At 35.3% G+C, this 25,553-nt stretch overlaps 3 protein-coding genes across 3 annotated transcripts; all 3 read right to left on the bottom strand.

The window, feature by feature from the left end:
* On the bottom strand, positions 11,523–17,146 carry LOC104711946 (cation/H(+) antiporter 20). The gene is made up of 5 exons (XM_010428728.1): positions 16,859–17,146; positions 15,690–16,727; positions 12,869–13,105; positions 12,064–12,759; positions 11,523–11,976 (listed from the first exon to the last, which is right to left on the bottom strand). The coding sequence occupies exons 1-5, from the start codon at positions 17,036–17,038 to the stop codon at positions 11,608–11,610; spliced, it is 2,520 nt and encodes an 839-aa protein (XP_010427030.1). The 5' UTR covers positions 17,039–17,146; the 3' UTR covers positions 11,523–11,607.
* LOC104711947 (histone H4) lies at positions 22,538–23,135 on the bottom strand. The gene has a single exon (XM_010428730.2). It carries the CDS (start codon positions 23,010–23,012, stop codon positions 22,701–22,703), a length of 312 nt encoding a protein of 103 aa, XP_010427032.1. The 5' UTR covers positions 23,013–23,135; the 3' UTR covers positions 22,538–22,700.
* On the bottom strand, positions 23,708–25,182 carry LOC104711948 (60S ribosomal protein L36-2). Its single transcript, XM_010428731.1, has 4 exons — positions 25,053–25,182; positions 24,836–24,940; positions 24,190–24,389; positions 23,708–23,927 (listed from the first exon to the last, which is right to left on the bottom strand). Exons 2-4 carry the CDS (start codon positions 24,935–24,937, stop codon positions 23,891–23,893), a joined length of 339 nt encoding a protein of 112 aa, XP_010427033.1. The 5' UTR covers positions 24,938–24,940; positions 25,053–25,182; the 3' UTR covers positions 23,708–23,890.

Here is a 25,553-nt window from a genome sequence, read left to right on the forward strand (position 1 = left end):
CATGTGAGAGATATGATAATTGATTTATTTAAAAATATTAGTACTATCCTGTTTTAGAAATTGTTAGACCCTACTCGGACAGTCGGGATAACCCTAGCCCCTAACAAAAAATCAGAGATTAAACAAAAACTAGAGTTGGACCCATGCTAGAGCATGGGTTAAAATTTCTTTTATCTGTATATAATTTCAAAATAAAATATAATTTATAAGACAATTTAGCATTGTAAACTGAAAAACGATGGTTATTATTCTTATTTTTTTTGTTTGTATGAATATGAGAGATGTATTTTGGTGAATAGAGATCTGAATGATTTATATCAATATTTTTTAACCATGACCGGACCGGCCGGTCGGTTCGATCCAACCACAACCCGATAAGTATTTTGGTCTGGGTAACCTTTAAAAACCTAACAAATAAAACCCGCTAAAAATCCGTGAACCGGTGGATCAGACCGGATTGCCAGTCTCAAATTAAAATATTTTATTTTCGTCACACTTTAAACTCAAACCAAATTAAAAATAAATGTTGTTATTTATAAAAAAAATCAGTTAGTTATTTTATCTAATCATTTAAAAGTTTAATTTTAGTTGTTTAGTACTTAACTATGTATATTTTGTTCATATATTTATAAAAAAGTAGATGTTATATTCATAAAATATAATCAAACTAATAAACTAATTACCCCGTAATTCAAATCGGTCCGACTTGTTGATCCAATGACCCAAAAAACTTCCGGTTCACTTTCCAGTCCGGTTTTAAAGACATCGATTTATATTAAAAGCTTGGAAGGGTGTTAGGTCAGATTTTATTTTGAAATCCACAATAAAATCTCGGAAATCACGATTAAGTGTGACTAATTGCCAATATTTTATTCTTTTTTACGTCTAACAGTATAATTTTATGCCTAACGGTGTAACAATATATGGAATAATCAAGTTTTTTTTGGAAATTGTATAAATCATTGGAATATTATCTTTAAGAGGATTCTTTGAGATATTCTTAAGTGTATTCGTAATTTCATATAGCCCACGAATTTTATCTATAACTTTTTTTTTGTAACCAACCTATATTTAATATATTATCTATTTTGTAACCAACTTATAAAAATTATATATTCTACAAAAAAGTTGTGTACTTTCGTTTTATTATACAAAAAAAAAATTGCGTACTTTCTTTTTCTGATTGAGAGTATATTTTTATCTTCTTTAATAACTTGGTTAACGTTGTGGTCTATCAATAAAATCTCAAGAAAAAAATTGGTAATATTGTGATTATAGATATTTGGAAACAACGTGATCTTCCGAAAATAAAGTTTGGAATATCCATGAACAATCAATTTGGAATATCCCGTTTAATATTTTCAGTTACAATTAAAGTTTTATTTGTTACCATTAATATATGAACTATCAATTTATAACCAATTAATATATGGATTAATCTATAACCTATGTATAACCTATTTGTAACCATTTATAACCATTTATTAAAATTATAAAGTCTACCAAAACAATGTTGTGTACTTCCCTTTTATTATAAAGGGGATTAATCAGACTAGTTTTTAGGTTTTTTTTTTTTTACCTCAGTTTTTAGATTATTTTATTCAATTAATAATAAACAAAAATATATATAATATTAAATATAAGTATAATTCAGTTTTGTTAAAAAAATATATATATATATATATATCAAATAAAATAAAAAACTATATTTTTTTAAATTATGGTAAACACATAAAAATATTATTTTATAATTTTTTTTCCTCAAATAAAATATATATTGATTAAAATGGATCATTACATAGAGAGTTTCTTAGCCAAAGAGGCCTCAATATAGAATCAGTGTAATATGTAGTATCTATACAATCAAATTTTGCTAGAGCATGTTCTACACTATTACATTCTCTCTTTGTGAAAGTAAAGGAAACTTTGTGTAATTTGGATGTCCAAAGATTAATATCTCGAATGAGATTTGTTAAGGAAATATTATGCGTTTGTCTATTAACTATTTTGATTAAAACTTCATAGTCTCCTTCGAAAACAAGTGAATGGTAACCCCAGATCCAGGCTTGCTGAATCATAGCTAAAAGTCCTTTTGTTTCCGCTTCTAATGGAGATCCTACTGAGTTTAGTCTTGTTGCACCCCATACAAGTGCTTCTCCTCGATTGTTCCTGAATATCCATCCACTTGTTGCCTGTTGTGTATGATAATCATAGCTTGCATCAAAATTGCATTTAATAGTTGGATGTGTTGGGGGTAGCCAGGTAATATTGTTCGTTCTTGAGATTGGTAGTGGAGTTGCTAAGTGTTGAAAACTACGAATCCATTCTGTAGTGTCTGACTTCACCTGCAAGACTGTTTTAGTTGCACTCTTGCGGTAATTGTTGAAAACTTGATTGTTTCTAGCTTTCCAAATATGCCAAAGTATAACAAAAGGAAGAAGAGAATCAAAATTGTTGGTGGTTTGAGATGAAAAAGTTATCAGTTGAGAAATAGACTCTTCCGCATTCGATGGAAGTTGGTTGATATTTAAAGCAGAACTACTGGATAGTCTCCATGCCATTTGAGCAAAAGGACATGAAAACAGAGCATGTTGGATAGTTTCCTTTGTTTGGCGACATCTTGGACATAAAGAATCAATATGCACGCCCCGTCTTCGTAGTCTTGTTGTGGTTGGTATGGCTTATGATACTATACGTCAAAAAAAGTGTTTGATCTTTGGTAGTAGTCGCAATTTCAAGATTTTGATCTTAAGGTCCACTGATCCGTATGGTATATTCAAGATCACCCCTGGATCAAATGGATAGTGAGTGATAAACCAATACCCGGAGTTGACAGAGTAGTCACCTGTTCGAGTGTAGCTCCAAATTAGTTTGTCCGGTTGTTCTTCTTGAGAAAGGTAAACTTTTTGAATTATCTCCTGTTCAGACTCTGTGACCAAGGTAGATAGTTTTTGACTGTCCCAAGTCCGAATATTTCCAGTTTTAGAGATTAGATTATGAAGTGGTGTAGGAGATTGTGGGGATATTGTATCTACTAATCTAGGTGGATGCACATCAATGAAATTATCCATTCCTAGACGTATAGTTCGACCATCACCCACAATATATCGCATCCCTTTCTTAAGAAGATCTAATCCTATTAAGATAGAAGACCAACCATATGATCCAGAATAGATTCATCCCTATAGTAACGGTTCTTCATAACCCGAGCAAAAAGCGAGTTTGGATATTGAATAAGTCTCCATGCCTGCTTGGCGAAAAGGGGATCATTGAACTTTGCTAAGTCCCTAAAACCCAAACCCCCTTCTGATTTTGGACTCTGTAGTTTTTTTCCAAGATATCCATGGTATACCACGTTGGTTTGAACCTCTATCCCACCAATATTGCATTAGAAGAGTTTCTATTTCGGATGTGATTCCCAAAGGTTGTTTGAAACAAGACATAGCATAGACCGGTATTGATAGAGCCACTGAATTTTGCATTATTGCTTTACCTGGAGATAATTTCTTTGCAGTCCATCTGGATGTGCGTTGTTTGACTCTATCAACAATATATTCAAACATTTCCTTCTTCTTACGTCCAAATTGTTCAGGGAGTCCAAGATACTTCCCTCCTCCTCCATGGTTTGGAATGTCAAGTATTGCCTTTAGTCGGTTTTGAGTATTCCAAACACTCTACTCCCAAATGTGATCATCGATTTGGATGTGTTTATTTTTTGTCCGAGTAGTATTCATAGATATCAAACATATCCTTCAGCGCTTGACAATTTTTCCTATTTGCTTTGCAAAAAAATAGGCAATCATATGCAAACTGTAGATGGGTGATGCTTGGTGCACCATTACCAATACAGATTCCTTTTAGTTCACCATCTCATTCATTATAAGTGATTAAATGACTGAGAATGTGTGAACAGAGGATAAATAGATAAGGTGATAGAGGATCACCTTATCTAATACCTCTTGTTGGCTTAATGTGTCCATAACTATCACCTTAACTAATACCTATTGTTGGCTTAATATGTCCATAAGGAGCTCCATTGATCAAAATAGAGTAGCTCACAGAGCTTACAGTTGCCATGATCCAACTAATCCATTTATCACAAAAACCAAATAGTTTTATAGTTGTTTCAAGGAAATTCCACTCAACACGGTCATAAGCTTTGCTGACATCTGTCTTCACTGCCATATAATTTTGTAACACTCGGTTCCTGACTTTTAAGAAATGCATAACTTCATGCGCGATCATCACGTTATCTTGTATTATTCGACCTGGGATAAAAGCTGCTTGTGCATATGAAACTATGTCGTTCCGGTGATGTTTAAGTCGCTGAACTAAGCATTTCGATACAATTTTATAAAGTACATTGCATAGAGATATAGGTCGGTAATCCGAGAGCGTCTGAGGATTATCGATCTTTGGAATCATGCAAATGTTGGTGTGGTTAATACTTGGCTTTATTTGGGAAGTATCAAAGAAATGATGGACCAACATGCTTTGTAAAATCTTGCTGTCAAACCGTCTGGACCCGGAGCACGATCATCACCTATTGAGCACACAACACTGTATATCTCTTCATTGCTAAAGGCTTTTGTTAAACTCTCGTTTGCTTCCTCTGAGACTCGAGGTTCGAAATCGTCAAAAACCGATGGGTTGACATATTGATTGGAGGTTTTAAAAAAGTTTGTGAAAAAGTTTTTGGCATGATCACCAACGTCCCTATCACCCTAATAAATATTGCCTTGATCATCTAATATAGACGTTATCCAGTTTTTTGCAAACCTCGTTTTAGCACAAGCGTGGAAGAAACTAGTGTTTTGATCTCCAGCTGTCATCCATTGGTTCCTACTTATTTGTTGCCAATGTTTTTCTTCGTCACTATAAGCCTTTGTCAGTTCATCGTGCAGGTTAGGAATGGTTCTTCGCAATATCGGATTTAAGCTCCATCGCATAGTTTAAATGAGCTTGAATATCAACAATGCGTTGTTCAGAGTTTAAGTGATAATCACGCTTTAGCCAAACTCCGCCTGCAGTTTTTAATGCGCTCATTGATTGGAATGTCTAAACAGATATTGCTATCTAACCAGCCAGCCTTAACAGTCTCATGGAAGTTAGGTACATCCAACATGCGCTTATCAAACTGAAAGATTTGTTTGTTATGTCTGACAATGTCATTTAAATTAAGCAAAATAGACTTATGGTCCGACCCTGCAAATTCCAGAAAGTGAGCCTCTACATTGGGAAAAGTAGATGCACCCGGAGAGTTAAACATTGCCCTGTCCAGGCAACACTGTATCGTGTATGAGTATCGTTCTCCCACCCACGAGAAGGGATTCCCTCTTGAATGGACATCCTGGAGATCACAAACGGATATCATGTGTCTAAAGTCTCGGAAGGTCCATTCTTCACGGATTGGCCCTCCAATCTTTTCCTTGTTTGAAACTATCTCATTAAAATCTCCAATAAGTAACCATGGGGCATTACGTGAGTGTGTTAAAAGTTCAAAATTTCCCCACAGTTCATGGCGTTCACTGGGATTAGGGTGTCCATACACACAAGACAAATAAAACATAGTGTTATTATGATCCACTTTTATATCAATCAGTCGCTTAGAAAGCAAGGATAAGCTCACATTTTCTTTCCAAAACAAAGATAAACCACCACTCCCACCTCGAGGGGGTTGAATAATAGCGTTAGAGAATCCTAAATCACACTTAAGTTTAGTTATTACATCAGTTTGGTTTAGAGTTTCAGAAAGAAATAGAATATCACACTTAGTAGTAAAACAGAGGTTTTTTAAACGAGAAGAAGTTAAACTTGGGCCAATGCCCTAGCATTCCAGGAGAGGATCTTCATATTGGAATGTTTGGGGGTACCGGACCTCCGCGCCACCGTCGAATCTCTTGTTAATAGAACATGAACCCACCGAGACATTGCATTGACTCTTCCTGCGAAGATGATTCAGGACCACCAACTCCTCTGCCGCTTCTGCTTTGTTGAAAGTTGTCTCAAATTGCACTCTCTTACGCTTCAAGAGGACAAAGTCTTGTTGTGCATTATCAGACATATCATCAAGCAAACTCCTTGGTTCTGGATGATCTACAAACTTCTCCACATACTTGGAATTCAGGTACCGGATACGTTCAGCCGTTAAGTCCTTATAAATAAAACACTTGGTAGTGACTTATTTGCCAACGTGTGTGGAACATAGCCTTGGGCAGGGAAAATTGACGATGGTGGCATTTGAAGGCATGGTACGAGACTTGTCGGGTTGAAAGATGGCTAAGTATTTGCCTCCGACATATTTTTTTCACCATCATTATGATCGTCGCCATCACTATCATTCTTCGAGCCCTCTGAACCAGGATCACCGAAACCAAGAGAACAATCCTTGGCATCATGTTTGAGTGAACCACATTTTCTGCAAAAGTTTCTTAGGCGTTCATAGCAAAACTTGACAATAGTATTCTCATCAGCAATAAATTGTATGTTCCTTTGGAAGCTTAGTGGATCGTCTATGTTCCAATCAATCCTAACACGGACAGTGTAATGACCCTCACCAAGAGTAAAATCCAAATTAAAATTTGGGAGAAAAAGACTCAAAAAGGACTCAGCCAGAAGGAGAAAAGAAAAATAAGAAGAATTGCCGAAGGAAAGACCGACGAAAAATCAACGAGCCGGAAGATGGCCGGTGATTAGTGGTCAAGAGGCTAAGTCGAAAAGAAAGCCAAAGAAGAAGGAGGTTCGAACCAAAAACCACAAAATGTCCAAAATACGGTGTGGACGCATCGGACATACCCGGATGGAGACGAACTAGACGGACGAGGATGGCCAAAGACGTTACGGACGCATCGGACATAGTCGGACGGAGACAAACCAGACGGACGAGAATGGCCAAGGATGTTACGGACGCGTCGGACGAACATGGCCGAAGACGGACCAGATGTACCGAGAAGTGTCGAGACGGGCTGAGAAGTACCGAGGCGTATCGAGGAGAAGCAGTCCGATTCAAGCTATACCATTATCCAGTTTGTCCAGTTCACAGACCAAACCTAGATGTGACGAACCAAGACCTTGCAGAATGAGCAGTATCGGGGAGAAGCAGTCCGATTCAAGCTATACCATTACGGATGGTAATGCCGCAGCCCGAAGTTGACCCATAAGAAGGAGAGTTGCTAAGTTTTGCACAGTGGGATCCAAGAGTGTTGGAGGAAGTCTTAAGCAACAAGAGGTCGCTAAACCGCCTAAGAGAAATGGAGTAAGTGCCAAGAGACCCAATGATGGAGACGATCGACCGATTGGCCGAAGAAAACAAATCGAGAAAGGAGACTGTCGAGTTCAAAGTAGGAGAAGGTAGTACCAAGAAGCCAAAGACAGTGGACCAAGAAGCGCAGCTTGCAACGACACAGCCGAGAGGCCGTCTGAGGACCAGAGCCACTGCACGGAAGAGGGTGACTTACCCGGATCGTGTCCAGATCAGGAACAGCTATTACTGCGATGTGTGTGAAGGACAAGGACACCGAACCAAAGACTGCTGGAGGAAGACGCTTCCTCAGTTGATGGCCCCAGAACATGCCGTGTGCATTGAGTGTGGGACGCGAGGGCATTATGCTTATCGAAGTCCAAACCGAGTTGTCCAAGTGGAGGAGAATCCAAGAAACCAAGTCGTGAGTACGAGAGGAGACCCATCAGGATAGAATGTTCGAGCCGAGAACCAGTCGAACCAAGTCGGAACTTCATCTTCTGCTGCCTCTGCCTCAACCGGATCTCCCACTGAACCGCAACCTGAGGAGCTGACTAGGATGTGTGTGTGCTCTTGTGAGGAGTGTAGGAGCCGCCAAGACCAATAGGCTAGTTGGGGAAAAAGGGAAGTTTTCTTTTGGGACTTTTGTAAGGGTCGGATAGGTTTTTCTTTTTGTTTAAGCCATTAGACTTAACCTTAGGTTCCGAACCCTGTGTAGTAGAAGGCTAGGTGGAGAGGATGAACTCACTTATTTTTCCCTTTTGGGTGTAAAATACTTGTGTTAATTCCTAGCCGCGGTTATCTACTTGTTTGTGTGCTTGCTAACTAATCTTTGCATGTTTAACTGCTTGCTTGATTGTTTTTAGCATTGTGTAGGATTGCATAGTTAATTTATAATTAGCTTGCAATAACAGATCGATTGAGACTTCACGTAAGACACCACAACGCGCGATCAGACAAACGAAGGGGTAGCTTTGATTGATTGCCTTTCTTTGTTTCCTTCCTTGTTGGGGTAGTCGGGGTGGGGAAAAGTAGAATGCATATCTAGGTTGGGGTACCCAGGCTCACTGATATTTTGTCTTGCAGGTAGTCTAGATGGAGTCTAGTGCTGGAGCAAACTTAGGGTACCGGATAGGACTTGTTTTCATGTGTTTTTGTAAAAATCCTATATTTTCAAAGATGTATTCTATGAAGTATCCGACTATTTATGTGTATTGCTTGATAACATATTTTCAATGTAATAACTATTAAGTAATATAATCGGCTTTCAAGGAAACATGGCAAGTTGCATCCGATACATTGGCCTTGTCTGGGCCAACACAATGCGCCAGGGCCGCGAGGGTTGCAAAGCCTAAGCGAACCTCGACCGCGGGCGGAATTGCGTCCAGGAGGACTGGTCGGGAAGCTGCAGCTTCCGTCCCTCGACCGGACCACCAGGGTGCGGTTACCATACGTAGCGTTCCGCGGGCCGTCCGTGCTCTTGTCCGGGGCTTAGGACCGGTTTGGGGGCGTTACAAGCGGTGGTATCAGAGCGGTGTTTTCGAACCCGCGAGCTATGCAGGAATTAGTCATTAATTGAGGTGGAGAAGGTGGCCTAATGATTTTACGGCGCGTAATTGGTGCTATCCAGGGATTTCTAAATTAGGGGTACTACGTAGTTAAAACCACTATTTGAGAACCTTTATTAATGTGGGTGGTCTTAGGACATCTCCAACTCCACTCTATTTTAGAGTCAAAACTCTATTATAGAGCAATATTTATTTTTTAATTTTAGAGTCAAAACTCTATTATTGAGCAATTTTTTTTTTTTTTGAATGTAATGTTAAATTATACTCAAAAGAAAAATAAACGTTGTTACAACTGGTCATCAGTTTATAGAGAGCTAGGATCTATTACCATATCAAAAGCATAAAAATTACAATTGCCTGGAGTGTAACCACTTTTGAAACGCTTCATCATACCGCGCTGATCACCCGAGAGGCCAATGGCGAGCAGTTGATCACGAACTTGTCTCTCTATCCAGTCAATAATATAGGCGGCAATATGTGAAACTTCGCCGTAATGACGCCCATTACGCTCACGCCAAATCGCATAGATAACAGCTTAGAAGACATACCGGATGAGGAACCCATCGACCATGTGGAGCTAGGGATTTGAAATGAACTCTAGCAGTGTTGACCAATCCGTCGTATAACGTGCTCCTAGAAGACCCTTTGACAGTGCTGACCACACTTCATAAACGAAAGAGCAACTAAAAAATAGGTGATCTCTTGTTTCCATAGCAGAATGGCATAAAATACAAGTCCCCGTGAACCACCCGTTCCAAGCCACCATACGTAAATCTGTTAAGAGACGATCCAGAGCTGCCAACCATGCATAGAAAGAAAACTTTGGAATAGCATGACTAAACCAAATTCCACGATGCCACAAGAGTAATATTTGCTCCAAGCCTACTCTATGTTTTACTCTAAAATTAAAAAAAAAAAAATGATAAGATTGTTCTATATATAGAGCAACTCTATTCTCACCTCTATTTTTTACACTAACTCTATTTTAGAGTTGAAAATATAGTAATATATTGGAAGAAAACAATGCTGTATTTTAAAATTACCATACTTTAGAGAAATAAATAGAGATATACATTGGAGATGGTCTTTGTTGATGGTCCATTGGAGTTACTGGTTTCAGGTTTCATCATAGATATTAGTCCTGGGCAAATAACCGGAACCGAACGGACCGAACCGAAACCGAATCGAAATTTCGGTTCCGGTTCGAGTATGGTTAGTAGATAATAACCGATTGGATAGTGTTTCAATTACCCATGGATATCGGTTATTAACCAAACCGAACCGATATCCATTCGGTTATCTGAATCAAACCGAACTCATATAAAAATTATGTTTTAGCCAAGAATCGAACTTGAGTCCCCAGCAAACTTGACCATGCAAAGTGGCCACTGCACCACGTTGAAGTTTTGACATTCTAATACATTTTAAAATATATAACGTAATAAAATTAAACTAAAAACCACACCAATATCATATATATTTAGACCAAAATACGAAAATATTTTAAATAAACTAAATATTTGGAAGGTTTTAGATATATTTGTTAAATTATAATCAAGTTTTATTTAAATAATATTTTTTTTAAAATATATTATACTGTTTTGGATACCCGGAACCGAACCGAAAATAAACGAAACCGAACCAAACCCGAACCGAAATAGTAAATTAACCGAATGGATCCTAAACCTCTATATCCGAACTACCCGGAACCGAATGGATATATCCACAACCGAACCGAATACCCGAACGCCCAGGGACTTTTCATATACTCCACCGAGTCTAGCAATGAACTCATGTGACTTACCACAATCAGGAATTTTGACTGCAGAGTATGGTAGAATCTCAACATAATACTCCATTTTATACCTTGACGAGCCATGCAGCAAGTCGCAAATCGTCTTGCGGTCATATTTAGCCATATCAAAATTAATTTTTGCTGGAGTACTTTTGAAACTCACATGACTGAGATAAAAACGGCGGTTTTTAAAACGACAAGCGACAGCAAAGAAGCGATGAGCAGCAAGCTCGTTTCTAAATATTATTGTGTTATTTTGACAAGCTTCATTCAATACAAAATACAAAGTAATGGTAAACAAAAAGCTATGAAATGATTCATTGTTTTAAATCTAAAATATTCTACTTTGTAGTTTGTAGTGATATGAATCTAGAAACACTAAAGCGAAGTTATTTGTAGTTTTTTTTCATTGGTAGTGCTTATTTTTAGTGTAATTATAAAAGTACAATTTTTTTAAGGCCATGCAAAAATTATAATACAAATGTTAAACAATTAACCTAGTGCTTTAGAACATTTAGTGCCAAATAATTAGGCTAACCATTCAGATTAAACAAAATTAAATATTAGACTTTCGAACTAAAAATAACAAATAGAAATTAGCTCCCACATTTAAAGGTTTGTCTTCTTTTGTTGATAAAAGACATTCTTTTTTCTTCTCTTTTATAGTTTTTTGTTCATAAATATTTTACTGAAATAGAATTCGACAGTCATAATTATCTTACATATGATGTGTACATTTATATACAAAAAAATTACAACAATAAACATTTTTTTTTAAAAATGTATGAATCTGACTGATCTCATATCATATGGTGATAAAAAATTTATGCGACATATGTAAGATACATTACTATCATCTACATGCATGCTAGTTTACATCTAAATGCTATAAATTTATTCAATTCTTACTCAATATAGATATTGTAGATAAAATCTTTATAACAAGACAAGTTAACCATGCATTAAGCCAAAGTTTAAGTACTGCATCAATTTATTTATTGTTATCATACAATATTTGTGTCTCCGTTAATACTTAGAGAAGAAGACTCATTAACAATTTTGGAAACTGTAATCTCCTCTACATGAGCTTTGTTATGTTGTTGAACCACAAGGATTGATGAGATTATGTGATTGATGGAAGAGGCAAGCAAATCTCCGATAGGACCTAACTCAGGATGTTCGGCCTGACGCTCAGCTAACGTCGCCACCTCTGCGGACGGTAACCTTCCTCTTCCAACCACTATAAGATCAAAGTCTTTACTTTGTCCTATTGACAATATGTCTTCGATTATGTTGTTTGGTTCTTTTTCTTTGTACTCCACTAGTTCTTTCCATTTGCTCTTGAAGTCTTCCAATGACCCTTCGTCTAATTCCTAGCCCAGTTAATTATGAAAACAAAAACGAGTGTTATATTTGTCCTAAATGATATATAAATATAGGGGAAACGAGATTTTAATTACCTTTTCTTTTTCCGGATCCACGTTGGTTGTCAAAAAGGCATAGTTCTTCTCCTTACATTTAGACGGTGCCGGTCGTAAGGTGACGGCATTAGTCTTCAACGTTTCTCTCACCAAGAACCTAATAACGGTAACTTTAACGGCCGGATGCTCAGCCATCCTTCCGCCGAGCTCTAAAGCCTCACGATCATCAGGTCCACCAAAGAAAACTACACAAACCCTTTCAACCACATTCGACCCATCGAGGCTCGAAGTTTGGGCCTCAATGGACCCAAGTCCACGGTCTACAAGAACCGCCACCGAACACGGCGCGTTCTTCAAAACCCTCTGGTTAACTAACCGCCAACCATGACCAACGTTTTCCGGTACGTTTCCATCTCCTCCGTCTTGGTGATGGTCAGCGTTCCATCGTTTGTGGAAAGGTAAAAGGATCATCGTGACCCTCTTGGTCTCTGCCATGTGGCAAATGTCTTCGTGCATTGTGTGTAATGGAGAGACTGCGGTGATGGGACGGACTGCGACTCGGCCTAGTTGACGATAGGCTTGAAAGCCTCCTATGACGCTGCTGTGGCACTCGCCGTGACGGTAACGGTGGACGAACGGAAACCCGTTTTTACGGGCTCTTTGCACCATTATGATTGACGACGACCGTTCCGTTAGTTGCATCAGATGCATCACGAACAGCTTTAGTTGTAGTATCTGTGCCAAAATAATTACGCTTTTAAATTAGTAACCAAGACTATTACCCCCAAGAAAACAGTTTAATTGGCTGGATTGTAACGCAAACAGAGATTTTAAGAAAGGTAACCTTGGTGGTTCGGATGGACTCGATGAGAGAGATGAGGGAGGAAACATTGGCTGGGCCGTGGAGGCAGGCTAGGATGCGAAGCTCTTCCTTGGCGGAGTCTTCGCTCGTCGACAAGTCCTTTAGTTTCCGGTGGGTGTCACGTGCTGGCTTGAAAATGGCCATTACACTCGGTGTCGTTATGAACGTTGTGAAGAGTGCCATTAGAACTAGTATTGCAAACGTCTCGTCGTTTAGCACCTATAGTTAAAGTCAAACCCACGTACGCACATTTTAATTAATAACCACATACTACAATTAATGATTAGTGGGTAATCATTATTTGACTTTATTGTTGCAATAAGAGATCATCTAATTTTGTTGTGCCGCATTTGCAAGAAGATCAGCACATGGCCATTAAAGTAGACATTGGCCGATTCGAAAAGGCATTTTCATAAAATTTTCATGCATGCATGATTATTCCTTAATTGATCAATTTTTCTTTATTATCCCAAAACAATAGGAAACGAAACAACCAATAATATTTTTTATTAACAAATAATACTTCCTCTATTTCATAATATAGGATGTTATAGAATATTTTTTTGTTTCATAATATATTATATTTTCAAGTTTCTATGCAACTTTTACATTAATTAAATATTTTATATTATGTAGTATTGTTTTTTATTGGTTGAACTTGTTAAAAGTAAAAACTTTTTAATCTGCGTATTTTTAGTTAAAACATTCTATGTTTTGAAACATAGAGAGTATTACTCAGCTGTGATATTCGTGGATTTTCTCACCCTGTTAATTCAAGGTCAAACTAGTGGAATTCAAAAGAAATTGATAAAATTAATTATCTTCCCAACAAATACTTATTAAATACTGGTTATATTACTAAATATTTATATGATAAATTTAGTACCGAGTATATTTTTAAAACTTAATTAGTAACTTAATACATTCAATATTTATAATTTGTAAAATAATCAACTTTGACTATTATTTATATTGCTTTGTAATCCTTAAAAACATCATTTTATTTACAAGTATACCCTTTCAATTTAATAACTTAAAAACTAATCAATATAATTTAAAAAAAAAAAAAAAATTAGATATATAAAATTCTATATTTTTGCATCTATTATTTGATATCCATTTTGTTTGACGATTTGTTTTATTATATAAAATAAATTCATAAATTTTTGTATGAGTAACTCATTAATTGTATAAATGTAATCCATACAATTTTTAAGTGTACTGATAAATAATAACAAATACATTTTAAGTTGTATAGCTTATTTAGTATATGTATATTAATATACACATTTTCATTTGTACAACTGATATAAAATAAATTAAATATGAATAAAATAAAAATATAATTATTTTTGTATTTGTGTACACTAAATAAGTTGTACAAATGCAACTATTTTTTTATAATTATATAATACTACACTCTATCCTACATTTTCATCTTTCTTACAACTTTCTCATTACACAAATGATAAAATCCAACTATTTATCTAATTATAAAAAATATATGTACTAAAAATTAATTAATTTTTGAAAAAAAAAATATTTTGAAAAAAACCTGTAAATTATTTGATCATCATTATATGTAGGTCCACCAACAAATACTATAAGAGTAAACAAGTTTTTCTTTTAATAGTGATCTAAAGTCTAAACACCCTATAACAAAGATATAGAGGACATTAAATTTATATAATAATCGAAGTTGTTTTATATGCTTTTTGCAGTTAAAAGAAAAATCAAATAACTATATTGTTAAGAGGTTTTTTATTCTTATAATATTCAGTAGATAATTGATACAAAAGCAAAAATAAACTTTGTGATATTCTTATGATATTTTGTTGGGAATAAATTATATATTGGTTTGAGTTTACAAATGAGATGGTTAGAGTTTAGGTTTACAATTAAAACAAAATTATATGTTGGTTTGGTTTATAAAAAACGATTTAAGTTTTTAATTTCACGAGGATGTATACAAATTTTATACTCTTATTTATATAAAGAGAAGAATAAAAGGATTCATTCATGTACTTTTTATAAAGTTTTCATGCATGTATGATTATTCCTTAATTGATCAATTTTTTATTATCCCAAAACAATAGGAAACAAAGCAGCAACCAACAATGCATGTATAACTTACTAGGTTTTTTTATTCTTATGATATTCTGTAGACAACTGATACAAAAGCAAAAACAAACCTTTTGATATTTTAATGTTGTTGGGAACTAAACTATATATTGGATTGAGTTTACAAATGAGATGGTTAAAGTTAAAATTCTATAATTAAAATAAAATTATTTGTTGGTTTGGTTTATAAAGTTTTTAATTTTACAAAAATGTATACAAATTTTATACATTTTACAAATAGGTGAATAAAAACGTTCATCTGTGTCCAAAGTTTTCATGCATGTATGATTATTCCTTAATTGATGAATTTTTTATATTATCCCAAAACAATAGTAGGAAACAAAGCAGCAACCAATAATATCACTCTGCTGTGATTTCGTGGATTTGTCGCCCTATTAATTCAAGGTCAGACTGAAAATGTTGAAACGTATCTTCCCAACAAAATGTTAAGTACTGTTTATACTACTAAATATTTATATGATAAATTATCTGATCATCATCATTACAAAAGTATAGATGCGATAAAATTAATATAATATATATGTTTTTCCTCGTAAAAAATAATCAAATAACTATAGTGTTACCACATTTTTTATTCTTACGATATTCAGTAGATGATACTAACTGATATAAAAGCAAAAACAAACCTTAAATAATCAAGAAAAGGGAAGACAAAACTAACCTTTTTCTCCTTGCCTATGTTGAGTACAATGAGCTCCACTAAACCTTTAGTATTCATCAAGAAACCAAGTGTCAAAGCCTCTCTCGCCGGAACTTTAACCATCACCGCCACAGCAAAAGTCCCGACGATCTTTCCTGCGCAAGCAGTAACCACAACAAGACCCAACATCCCCCACGACTCAGCTCCTCTGATCTTAGCCACGTCAGTCTTCAACCCACTCGTCGCGAAATAAAGCGGTAAGAGTAAACCGGAGACAAAATCCTCAATCCGTTCAATCAATCGCTGACCGAACTCTCCATCTTTCGGTATACACAAACCGAAAACAAACGCTCCGAAAATCGAATGGATCCCAATCAAATCCGTCGCGAAACCGGAAACCATAACCCCGGCTAACGTCAAACACACGTAAGACTCACGAACAACGTCGTTCTCAGGGGATCCACGTTTCGCGACCCATTTCATTCCGGGTCGGATCACAACCAACATAAAAACCACAAACCCAACACCAGATAACAAAACCCACAGCGACACCAACGGACTCTTCTTCTCCCCACCACCGCCTTCACCGCCATTACCCGCTAACGCAACCGCTAACGCCAACAAAATCCACGCGGCTACATCGTTGAAAGCGGCCGCAGCCATCGCAGTCTCTCCGATCTGAGTCGTCAAAAGCCTCAGCTCTGCTAAAATACGCGCGAGTACTGGAAACGCCGTGATGGAGAGCGCGACGCCCATGAAAACGAGAAACTCGGCGTATCCAGGTCTATCAGCGGCGGTGTAGAGAGTGTTACGGATCACGAACGCGACACCGACGCCGCCGAGAAACGGTAGCGTGATTCCAGCGACCGCGATCCCGAAAGCGCGTTTGCCGCTTCGTTTGATCGATGATAGATCGAGCTCGAGACCGACGAGGAAGAGGAAGAAGAGAAGCCCTATGCTCGCGACGGACTCGAGTATCGGCATACTCCATTTCGGGAATACACGGTCCATGTACGCCGTGTTTCTACCTAACGCCGACGGTCCTAGCAATATACCTCCCTGAGAAGAAGACGATGGCACAAATAGTAATAATTAAGACTATATATGATGATTAATTATGATAATTATGGCAAAAAACTGTAAATAGTTTATGTATGTGTGAGTGAGAGTGTAATTATTTTTGTACGTACGACGATCTCGGCGATGACTTTGGGTTGGCGGAGGGGTTTAAATAAGACGGCGAGGGAGCGACTGACGGCGATGATTAACGCCGTTTGGACGATGAGTAACGGGAAAGCGAAGTTCAACGGGTTGTCGCCTTGCCATACTCCGTTAGATGAGGTTTTCACGGCGGTTATGTTGAAGGGCATTTTGGGGATTTCGATGACTCTTATAATGACGACAAAAAGAAAGAAGGAACTCTTTTCTTCGTTTTGCTAAATTAGGAACATGAGATATAAGTTCAAGTAAATAAGAAGATGTTTTGTGAAGACATTTATAGGCAAAAGATTCTTCAAAAAAAAAAAAAAAAAAAAAAAAAAGGGTTTCGTTTGAAAANTGAAGAAGATTCAAAAAAGTAGAAGTAATGTTGTTTCATGTTTGCTTGTAATTTGGGTGCGCCTATCTGCATCTCACGTGTGACTTGACGTTTGAGTGGAAGTAACTAGTTTCAAAATAGGTTTTATTCAATGTTTTTAAAATCGGACCGGTAACTGAACCGGGAAAGCTTCTAGGTCATGAGTCAATATGGTTCGATCGGGGTCAACCGGATTCAATTGATTTTGATGATATTTTTATAAATAATAAGTATGGATATGTCTTCTATTTTTTTCAATGATTATAACTATGATATAATTAGATATACCAAATAAAATAATTCAATAATCATAATGTTTTTAAAAAACATTAAAAAGTAATAAACTCAAACTGTAACAAACTCAAAGTATAACCAGTACTAGTAAAATATTTTAGAAATTCAAATCTAAAAGCAATAAGATAATAAGAGTGTAGAACATGCAATCTTCATTCTCTAAGAAACCCTACTATTGCTGATTTGCTAAGAAGAAAATTAGAAAAGGTAATTAATTAAATTAATTGTACTCAAATTTACAAAAAAAAGTAGAACCCGGTTTTATCCGGTTTAATGGTTCACTGGTTTTTGGTTTTTTGGCGGGTTGATATGGTTTTTTACCGGTTCAATTTCTTTTGGGTTTTGATATTAACCCAACCCGGACATGATGCCGGTTCGCGGGTTAACGTGGTTCGACCGCCGGTCCGGTCCGGTTTTGAAAACATTGGTTTTATTTTGTTTTCCTTTCGAAAATTTTAATCAATACATGAGCAAACTAGTGTTTGCATTAAAAGTCTGAAAAGTAAAAAACAAAAAAAGAATTCAAGAAACAATTTGTGGTTGCTATACAACCAAAAAAAAAAAGACAAGATTAAAATATTATATAATAGTGGGGAAAAAAAAGTAAAATACAACAGTACTTCATGTTACTCAATCTCACCACAGCTGAACTAATAATAACTGGATTATGAACGAAGTAGGAATCATGTGAGTCGCACGTGGGACGCGAGAGATCGGCGTTGACAAATGCTGCGTCGTCGTGGATGGGTATATTGCAAGTGCAACCAAGTGACACGTATCTATGACTTCTCTCATATTTTTTCCAAATCTTTTCTTTTGGATATATAGTTTGGCATTATTTACATTAAATAGAGCTGTTGAATTTTCCAAGAAGTGGTATCCTTTATTCAGCTTGGTGTCTAAGTCTTCCCTAACTTTTTTATCTAGTTAAATTGTTAGTCAATTTGAAAAATAAGAATTCAATATTAACTGTTTGTCCACAGTTTTGGATGTTTGCTTCATGCATTAATTTTTGGAAGTCGATTGCTAGCTAGAAGCATATATAAACATGCACTGCATATTAACTAGACCATTATAAGATTACATGGAATTATACCGGTGTAATGTTTTAAGATGACTTTCTTACGCACCATTAGTAAACATAACGCAACTAGCTAGTAGAGCTTCGTGAGATATATAGATACAGATGTTTTCATCTATGTTTAAAAGCTATTATTACATTAATGTTTGTTATATATATGGAAATTTATATATTACTTTTTTATGATATATTCTTTTATAGGATGTTAACTTTTTATACTGATTTTTTGAACATTTAATTTAGAGTGATTTTAATTATATAAAACTTTCAATTTTTTTGTTTTTTTGTTTTTCCGGTTTGATACCAAATCTCTATAGATTATGGGGAAGTGAACTACTTATGGATCTTTCGTAAGAGCATCAAGGCTAATAAGTTTGGCGGGACTAACGTCTATAGTATATACGCCATCAAAACAAAGAGATGAACGAAAATATAATGATGAAGTTTTATACCGTCTCAAATATGTTATATCTGATCACATGTAGTTTTCTGCTATATGGTATACATTAATACATTTTTACATATAGATCATCAATTGCTATGCATATGTCATTTTAAACACTTCTTGGATGTACGTATCTATGCAACTTGACTGGTGGATCCTATCCAATGGAGTGAAAACAAATTTTATCTTGTGTTTATTATTTTTGGGAAAACGTCAATCATATCACTTTTATAAAGTTTCAATAATTTCATAATAGTGGGAGAATTCACGAGAATACTGATAACAAAAGAAACAACAATAAAACGAAACTGAAATATCACGAGCCGATCGTTTTACCACTTCCCTTTCTATGAAACAGATTTAGACTTTTCATGAAGGCAACTCAAAAGTGCCAAACAAGTGGTCCTCCAAATTTTGAGGAACAGTTTGTTCAATACTTAAACAGGTTTGGTCTAACAATCTTTTAAAATTACAGCTTATCCCAAAAAAGCTATAGAGAAGATTCATGACTCTGATCTATTAGTGGTCGCTCGTTTTCAGTCGTTTAGAAATTGTAGTTGAATCTCAAAGTCAGATATTTTACGTTGATTGTTTTTAAGCTCAAAATAATTTGTTTTCATAAGATTCTTTTTTCCTTTTTTTTTTCTAAAATATATAGTTTTTTTGTCAATAATAATCGGGTTTGAACTTTGAACATAAATAATGACCTATAGAGAATATTAACCTAAAATCACTTAGCTACAACTCATCTAATTATTATTTTTATTATTTATAATTTAAAAATAATTACCAAATTTTACTTTAGAACTCATCATATGTATTAAGATTAGTTTGAGTTGGTGGTATAAGTTGAATAGTATAAATATATGTATTTGCATGAAAGCATTTAGGGGTGGTATTGGATTCTAATTTATGAAATTTTTTGAAGAGTTCAACAAAATCATTACAAGTGAATAAGTAAAAGATTGTTAAAATTTGCTAGAGAGTTTTGTTGATTAGTTTTCTAAAATCTTGTAAAGTCTTTCAAACAATCCCTGTATTCTTGTGATATTTTCCATGACTTTATTTTGTAAAGAAAGTATCTAAAATCATGAACCAATAACATTATAATTGAACTCATTAACAATCATAGATTCTATTGTTTTAATTGAATAACATAAAACTTTTAATGACTTTATAAAAGTTTGAATTCAATAACCCAAATTTATTAAGATTTTACATGACTTTTTACAAATCACAAACTAATAACACTAAACTTTAACATAGTTTAACAAAATCTTGATCTAATAACAATGGATTCTACATAACATTTCAAATCTTTAAAACTCTATTCAAATCTCAAACCAATAACCCCCATTTAGTGTTTATGTTTGCATTTTATAAGTTTTCCCTTTATATAATTTTATTGCATTTTTGTTTGGTATGTGTGTTTGTCTATTCTTAACATTTAGTATTTGCGTCCGAGTTCGTATTTCACGTTTTTGTTTTCCTTTTTTGTTCGTGTTTGTATTTATCTTTGCATAGCGTTTGTGATTCTAGCGTATGCATTCATGCTTGTTATTTACCATTTGCAGTCTCATTCGCGTTTACACGTCTAAAGTTTGCGTTTTCATCAGTTGTTTGCATTCGCATAACATATAGTCACAAATGCATATTTTTTCTTACCAAAGGATATTTAATAATTGTAGATTTTTGTCTTCTATATGTATATAATCTTTTCACTGCATGAACGCTGAAGATAAATGAGTTATGTCAAATTCACATGTTGCACACAGTTGCAGCTCGTTTGTAAGCCATTTAATGTGTAGAAATGCCATTTACAAGTATAATGATTTTTATAAAGACACTCTGCCTTTGACATTGACGAGTCACACGCCCAGACCAGGTCGGCAGAGTGAAATTGTCTCTGAATCATTATGCTTTTTTTTCTTCATTTAAATTATCATACGAACTTGTGTAAGAAAGAATCTAGCAACAATAATAAAACGAAACAATTTTGCTCCACTGCTTTTTCTATTTCTTTAAGAAGAAGAAAAAATTCGAAAGTAAATGTTTATTATTCTTGGTCGAGAAAAATCAGAAAATGGGTCGATTGGAGGCAAAACCGAAAAAGCAATGTACAGTGGCTACAGTGAACCGTTCTTGGTTAGAGGGTCGATATGATGATAACTCATTATAAAACTTGACTTCAGTAACCATTGATTANCATTTAGTGTTTATGTTTGCATTTTATAAGTTTTCCCTTTATATAATTTTATTGCATTTTTGTTTGGTATGTGTGTTTGTCTATTCTTAACATTTAGTATTTGCGTCCGAGTTCGTATTTCACGTTTTTGTTTTCCTTTTTTGTTCGTGTTTGTATTTATCTTTGCATAGCGTTTGTGATTCTAGCGTATGCATTCATGCTTGTTATTTACCATTTGCAGTCTCATTCGCGTTTACACGTCTAAAGTTTGCGTTTTCATCAGTTGTTTGCATTCGCATAACATATAGTCACAAATGCATATTTTTTCTTACCAAAGGATATTTAATAATTGTAGATTTTTGTCTTCTATATGTATATAATCTTTTCACTGCATGAACGCTGAAGATAAATGAGTTATGTCAAATTCACATGTTGCACACAGTTGCAGCTCGTTTGTAAGCCATTTAATGTGTAGAAATGCCATTTACAAGTATAATGATTTTTATAAAGACACTCTGCCTTTGACATTGACGAGTCACACGCCCAGACCAGGTCGGCAGAGTGAAATTGTCTCTGAATCATTATGCTTTTTTTTCTTCATTTAAATTATCATACGAACTTGTGTAAGAAAGAATCTAGCAACAATAATAAAACGAAACAATTTTGCTCCACTGCTTTTTCTATTTCTTTAAGAAGAAGAAAAAATTCGAAAGTAAATGTTTATTATTCTTGGTCGAGAAAAATCAGAAAATGGGTCGATTGGAGGCAAAACCGAAAAAGCAATGTACAGTGGCTACAGTGAACCGTTCTTGGTTAGAGGGTCGATATGATGATAACTCATTATAAAACTTGACTTCAGTAACCATTGATTAAGAATACGTTAATGTACACTAATCTAATTAATAGTGACGTACTGGACATATCGACATTAATGTAAAGTAAAACATATGCTTTTTTGTACAGTTTTCTCAGTTTTAGACTTTTAGTAATATGGTCTAGAAAGGTTATGTATTTTCGCTGTTGCTACTTCCTCTTCAATAATAATATATTCACTTTACATAATCATTATGTATTGCTGTTGTAATACGAAACAAAAACACTTGATTTTGAGTCTTCGACAATGTAAATCTATTGGGCCACTAAATTTTTAGCCCAAAAGGCTTTACTGTAAATGAACAAGCCCAAACGAGGCATTTTGCCAAAACACAGTTGAATTAAACGTTACAGGGATTCGAACGCAGCGACTTCAGATTAACTAAAATGATGACGTAAATAATACATCACACGATTTTTAATAAATCAACGTTTACGATTAATGAATGATTAAACTCCATGTGGATAATTTTTTCAATACATTTAACAATATTAAACTAATGAAATCGCAAATCTGAAATCCCTAGAAACTGAAGATTTTACAAAAATGCGAATCGAACAACATTTGACAAGTTTTTTTAGCCGCCGAATCCGTACAGAGTGCGACCTTGTCTCTTGAGAGCGTAAACGACGTCCATCGCCGTAACAGTTTTCCGGCGAGCGTGCTCCGTGTAAGTAACGGCGTCACGAATCACGTTCTCGAGAAAGATCTTGAGTACGCCGCGAGTCTCTTCGTAGATCAGACCACTGATACGCTTCACGCCTCCTCTTCTCGCGAGACGACGAATCGCAGGTTTCGTAATCCCTTGGATGTTGTCTCGTAGAACTTTACGATGCCTCTTTGCTCCTCCTTTACCCAATCCTTTTCCTCCCTTTCCTCGGCCTGACATTTTCACCGGAAAATTAAATTCGAACTGAGAAAATTAATTGATTTTTTTGGTGTGATGTATTCGATTTTGTCAGATGGTGTTTTGATTTGATTGAGAAGAAATGAGGTTTTTATATAGATGAGATGAGATGAGATGAGATGAGAAGAGAAGTGCTCATGTGTGTTTTTCAAAAGTTTTTGGGAGGTTTTGAGTCGTCGGATCTAGTTTTTATCGACGGTTGGTATCATCGATCCGCGTGAGTGTAATCTAATGAATTATGAACCGTTGGATATATTGCTATCCGCGTCATATTGTATTATTAGATCTGAGCCGTTGAGAAGACGAGGGAGACGAGCGGGGAATTTTAACGCTTAATTAAGCGCGCTCAAGGAAAATTTTGCAATTGGGTTTAGCTGTGTGTGTATCGACGAATCTCTTAAAAAAGAAATAGGACTTAATTAACTTTTTCTTGGAATCAAAATTTTCGTAGTCAAGAAAATTGAAATTGTATTGAGAATTGGGACTACGTAAAGAGTCGGACTTTAGGTTTTCAATGTGAGAGAAGCTTTGTTATGTTGTGTTAACATAATCCATCAATTGATGTTTCTATAGTTTCATAAACTTTATAACAAAATTGATTGGTCGAAGTTTAGTATGATTGGCGAGATTCCCAAATGTGGCTAAGAGAACATATGTTTTTTTAGTTCTTCAAAAGATGAGTAAGAAGAAAAGTAATTGATCAAAAGAAGCAACTAGTTTAAAGTTTAAAGGCACAATCACTGGTCTCGATTTTGGAAAAAAAACTCTTTTCAAATCCAAAATTCTAACAAAACATAAAACGATAATCATGTTATGATATTGCAATAAGAAGCCAAAATTCCACAGAATGATGATGATGATCACTTCTTCTTCTCAGTTGCACCACCACCAGCAGACCTGCGTGTAAGCAAACACAGTCCCAATTTCAGTACTTACAATTAAAAGTGATGTTTTTGTTTAGCTGTGATCAGATTTTGTCAATTCAAGGTCACTTATCTACTCAAAAAAACCTAAGCATCTAAAGCTTTTGACTAAGTTAAGCTTTACTTCCTCGACAGCTGAGAAATGAGAGAGCAAATGCACAGCACTAATATTACTAATCACACAGCTGAAAATAACAGTAACCATGAAAACTTTGTGGGGTTTACTAGTGGATTACCTCGACTTGCGGAGAACACTAGACATCTCCTCTCTCTTCCTCTTGGCTCTCTTGTGGGTTCCCAACTTCCTCTTAGCAACCTTAAGAGCACGCTTGTCTTTACCAACCTTCAAAAGCTCAGTGATTCTCTTCTCATAAGGAGCAAAACCAGCAACTTCCCTTATCAATGATCTGATAAAGATTGTCCTCTTGCTTGTTTTCTGAAGCAAATCACGAAACAACAAAGTAAAATTAAAGTCATAACAAAACAATAATGCCACAAAAAAATCCATAACAAATAAGCAAAAAGATAAAGGCTCTACCAAATCTCTATACTTTACAAAGTAAAAAAACATCTTATGAGCCGAAAGAAGAGTGTATCATTATTGCTGAGACACAAAAATGCTTCAGCAGAAACAAGAAATGGTTTTACAAAGTCTAATGAACTAAAAACATACACAAAGGTGAAGAATCATAGAAATGCAGCATGTGTCACGCCGCCTACCATATCAAATGATGAATCCAGAGAAGAATCAAATAAGGCCATAATAAAACACACAGAGAGAGATTCATCACACTATCTGAACAAACTATTACAAATCTAACATAAGTCTAGAAACTACTAAACAAAAAGCAATAATGCTAATTGAAAAAGAGAGAAACATACTCCTTTGCGAGAACGAGGACGAGGAGCTAATTCACGTCTGGTGACAACATGTCCTTTGTTCAATCCAACGAACAAACCGGTTTTAACTTGGGGAGTTGTCATCTTCTGCATATTTTCACAGACAACAAACAGAAAATGAGCTTCCTATATGATGTAACTCTTACAAGAGACGAATTTGGGAGGATTGTATCAAAAAGGGGATGAGTAGTTAGATTACCTTGTCTTAGGATCTCGTCGAGCTCTTCCGGGCGGGTTCAGACGAAAAGGAGGAGGACGACGACTGAAAATTGCAATTTATACCTCCCATAGACAGACACACAGAGAGAGGCTAAAGCAAAAACAAGAAAAAACCCTAACCCTTTCGCAAACAACTTGAGCCTTTTTTGGGCCTTAGCGTTGGGCTCTGTTTTTTTTTTTAAATTAAAGTTGTTGTTGCCAGTTGCTTTTTATTTTTGGAGAAGGTAAAAAAAAAACAAACAACCAAGGTAAAAGTTGTAAAAAGAGTAGAGGGTAAAAACGTAATTAAGAAAAGGAATTGAATCGGAAAACGAGGTGAGCCGGATTCGAAGCCTTTGGACCCGTTTTTTAATATTTTTTACTTAGCCATTCGTTTTGTTTGGTTCTTCCCTAATTTTTGATTTTTATTGTTACTTTTGATTAGCATTCATCTCCTTCCTTCCTTTCTCGTAGAACCCATAATTTTTTTTTTTTTTTTTTT

The sequence above is a fragment of the Camelina sativa genome, chromosome 9 (assembly GCF_000633955.1).
Source record: "Camelina sativa cultivar DH55 chromosome 9, Cs, whole genome shotgun sequence".
Lineage (NCBI taxonomy): Eukaryota > Viridiplantae > Streptophyta > Magnoliopsida > Brassicales > Brassicaceae > Camelina > Camelina sativa.

Coding starts and splice junctions, on each gene's coding strand:
- LOC104711946 (XM_010428728.1), bottom strand. CDS start 17,038: ATGCCCTTCAACATAACCGCCGTGAAAACCTCATCTAACGGAGTATGG. Junction 16,728..16,858: donor AAGTCATCGCCGAGATCGTC/GTACGTACAAAA, acceptor TCTTCTTCTCAG/GGAGGTATATTGCTAGGACC. Junction 11,977..12,063: donor TGGATCCGGAAAAAGAAAAG/GTAATTAAAATC, acceptor TAACTGGGCTAG/GAATTAGACGAAGGGTCATT.
- LOC104711947 (XM_010428730.2), bottom strand. CDS start 23,012: ATGTCAGGCCGAGGAAAGGGAGGAAAAGGATTGGGTAAAGGAGGAGCA.
- LOC104711948 (XM_010428731.1), bottom strand. CDS start 24,937: ATGACAACTCCCCAAGTTAAAACCGGTTTGTTCGTTGGATTGAACAAA. Junction 24,390..24,835: donor GTCCTCGTTCTCGCAAAGGA/GTATGTTTCTCT, acceptor GATTTGCTTCAG/AAAACAAGCAAGAGGACAAT. Junction 23,928..24,189: donor AGTGTTCTCCGCAAGTCGAG/GTAATCCACTAG, acceptor GCTTACACGCAG/GTCTGCTGGTGGTGGTGCAA.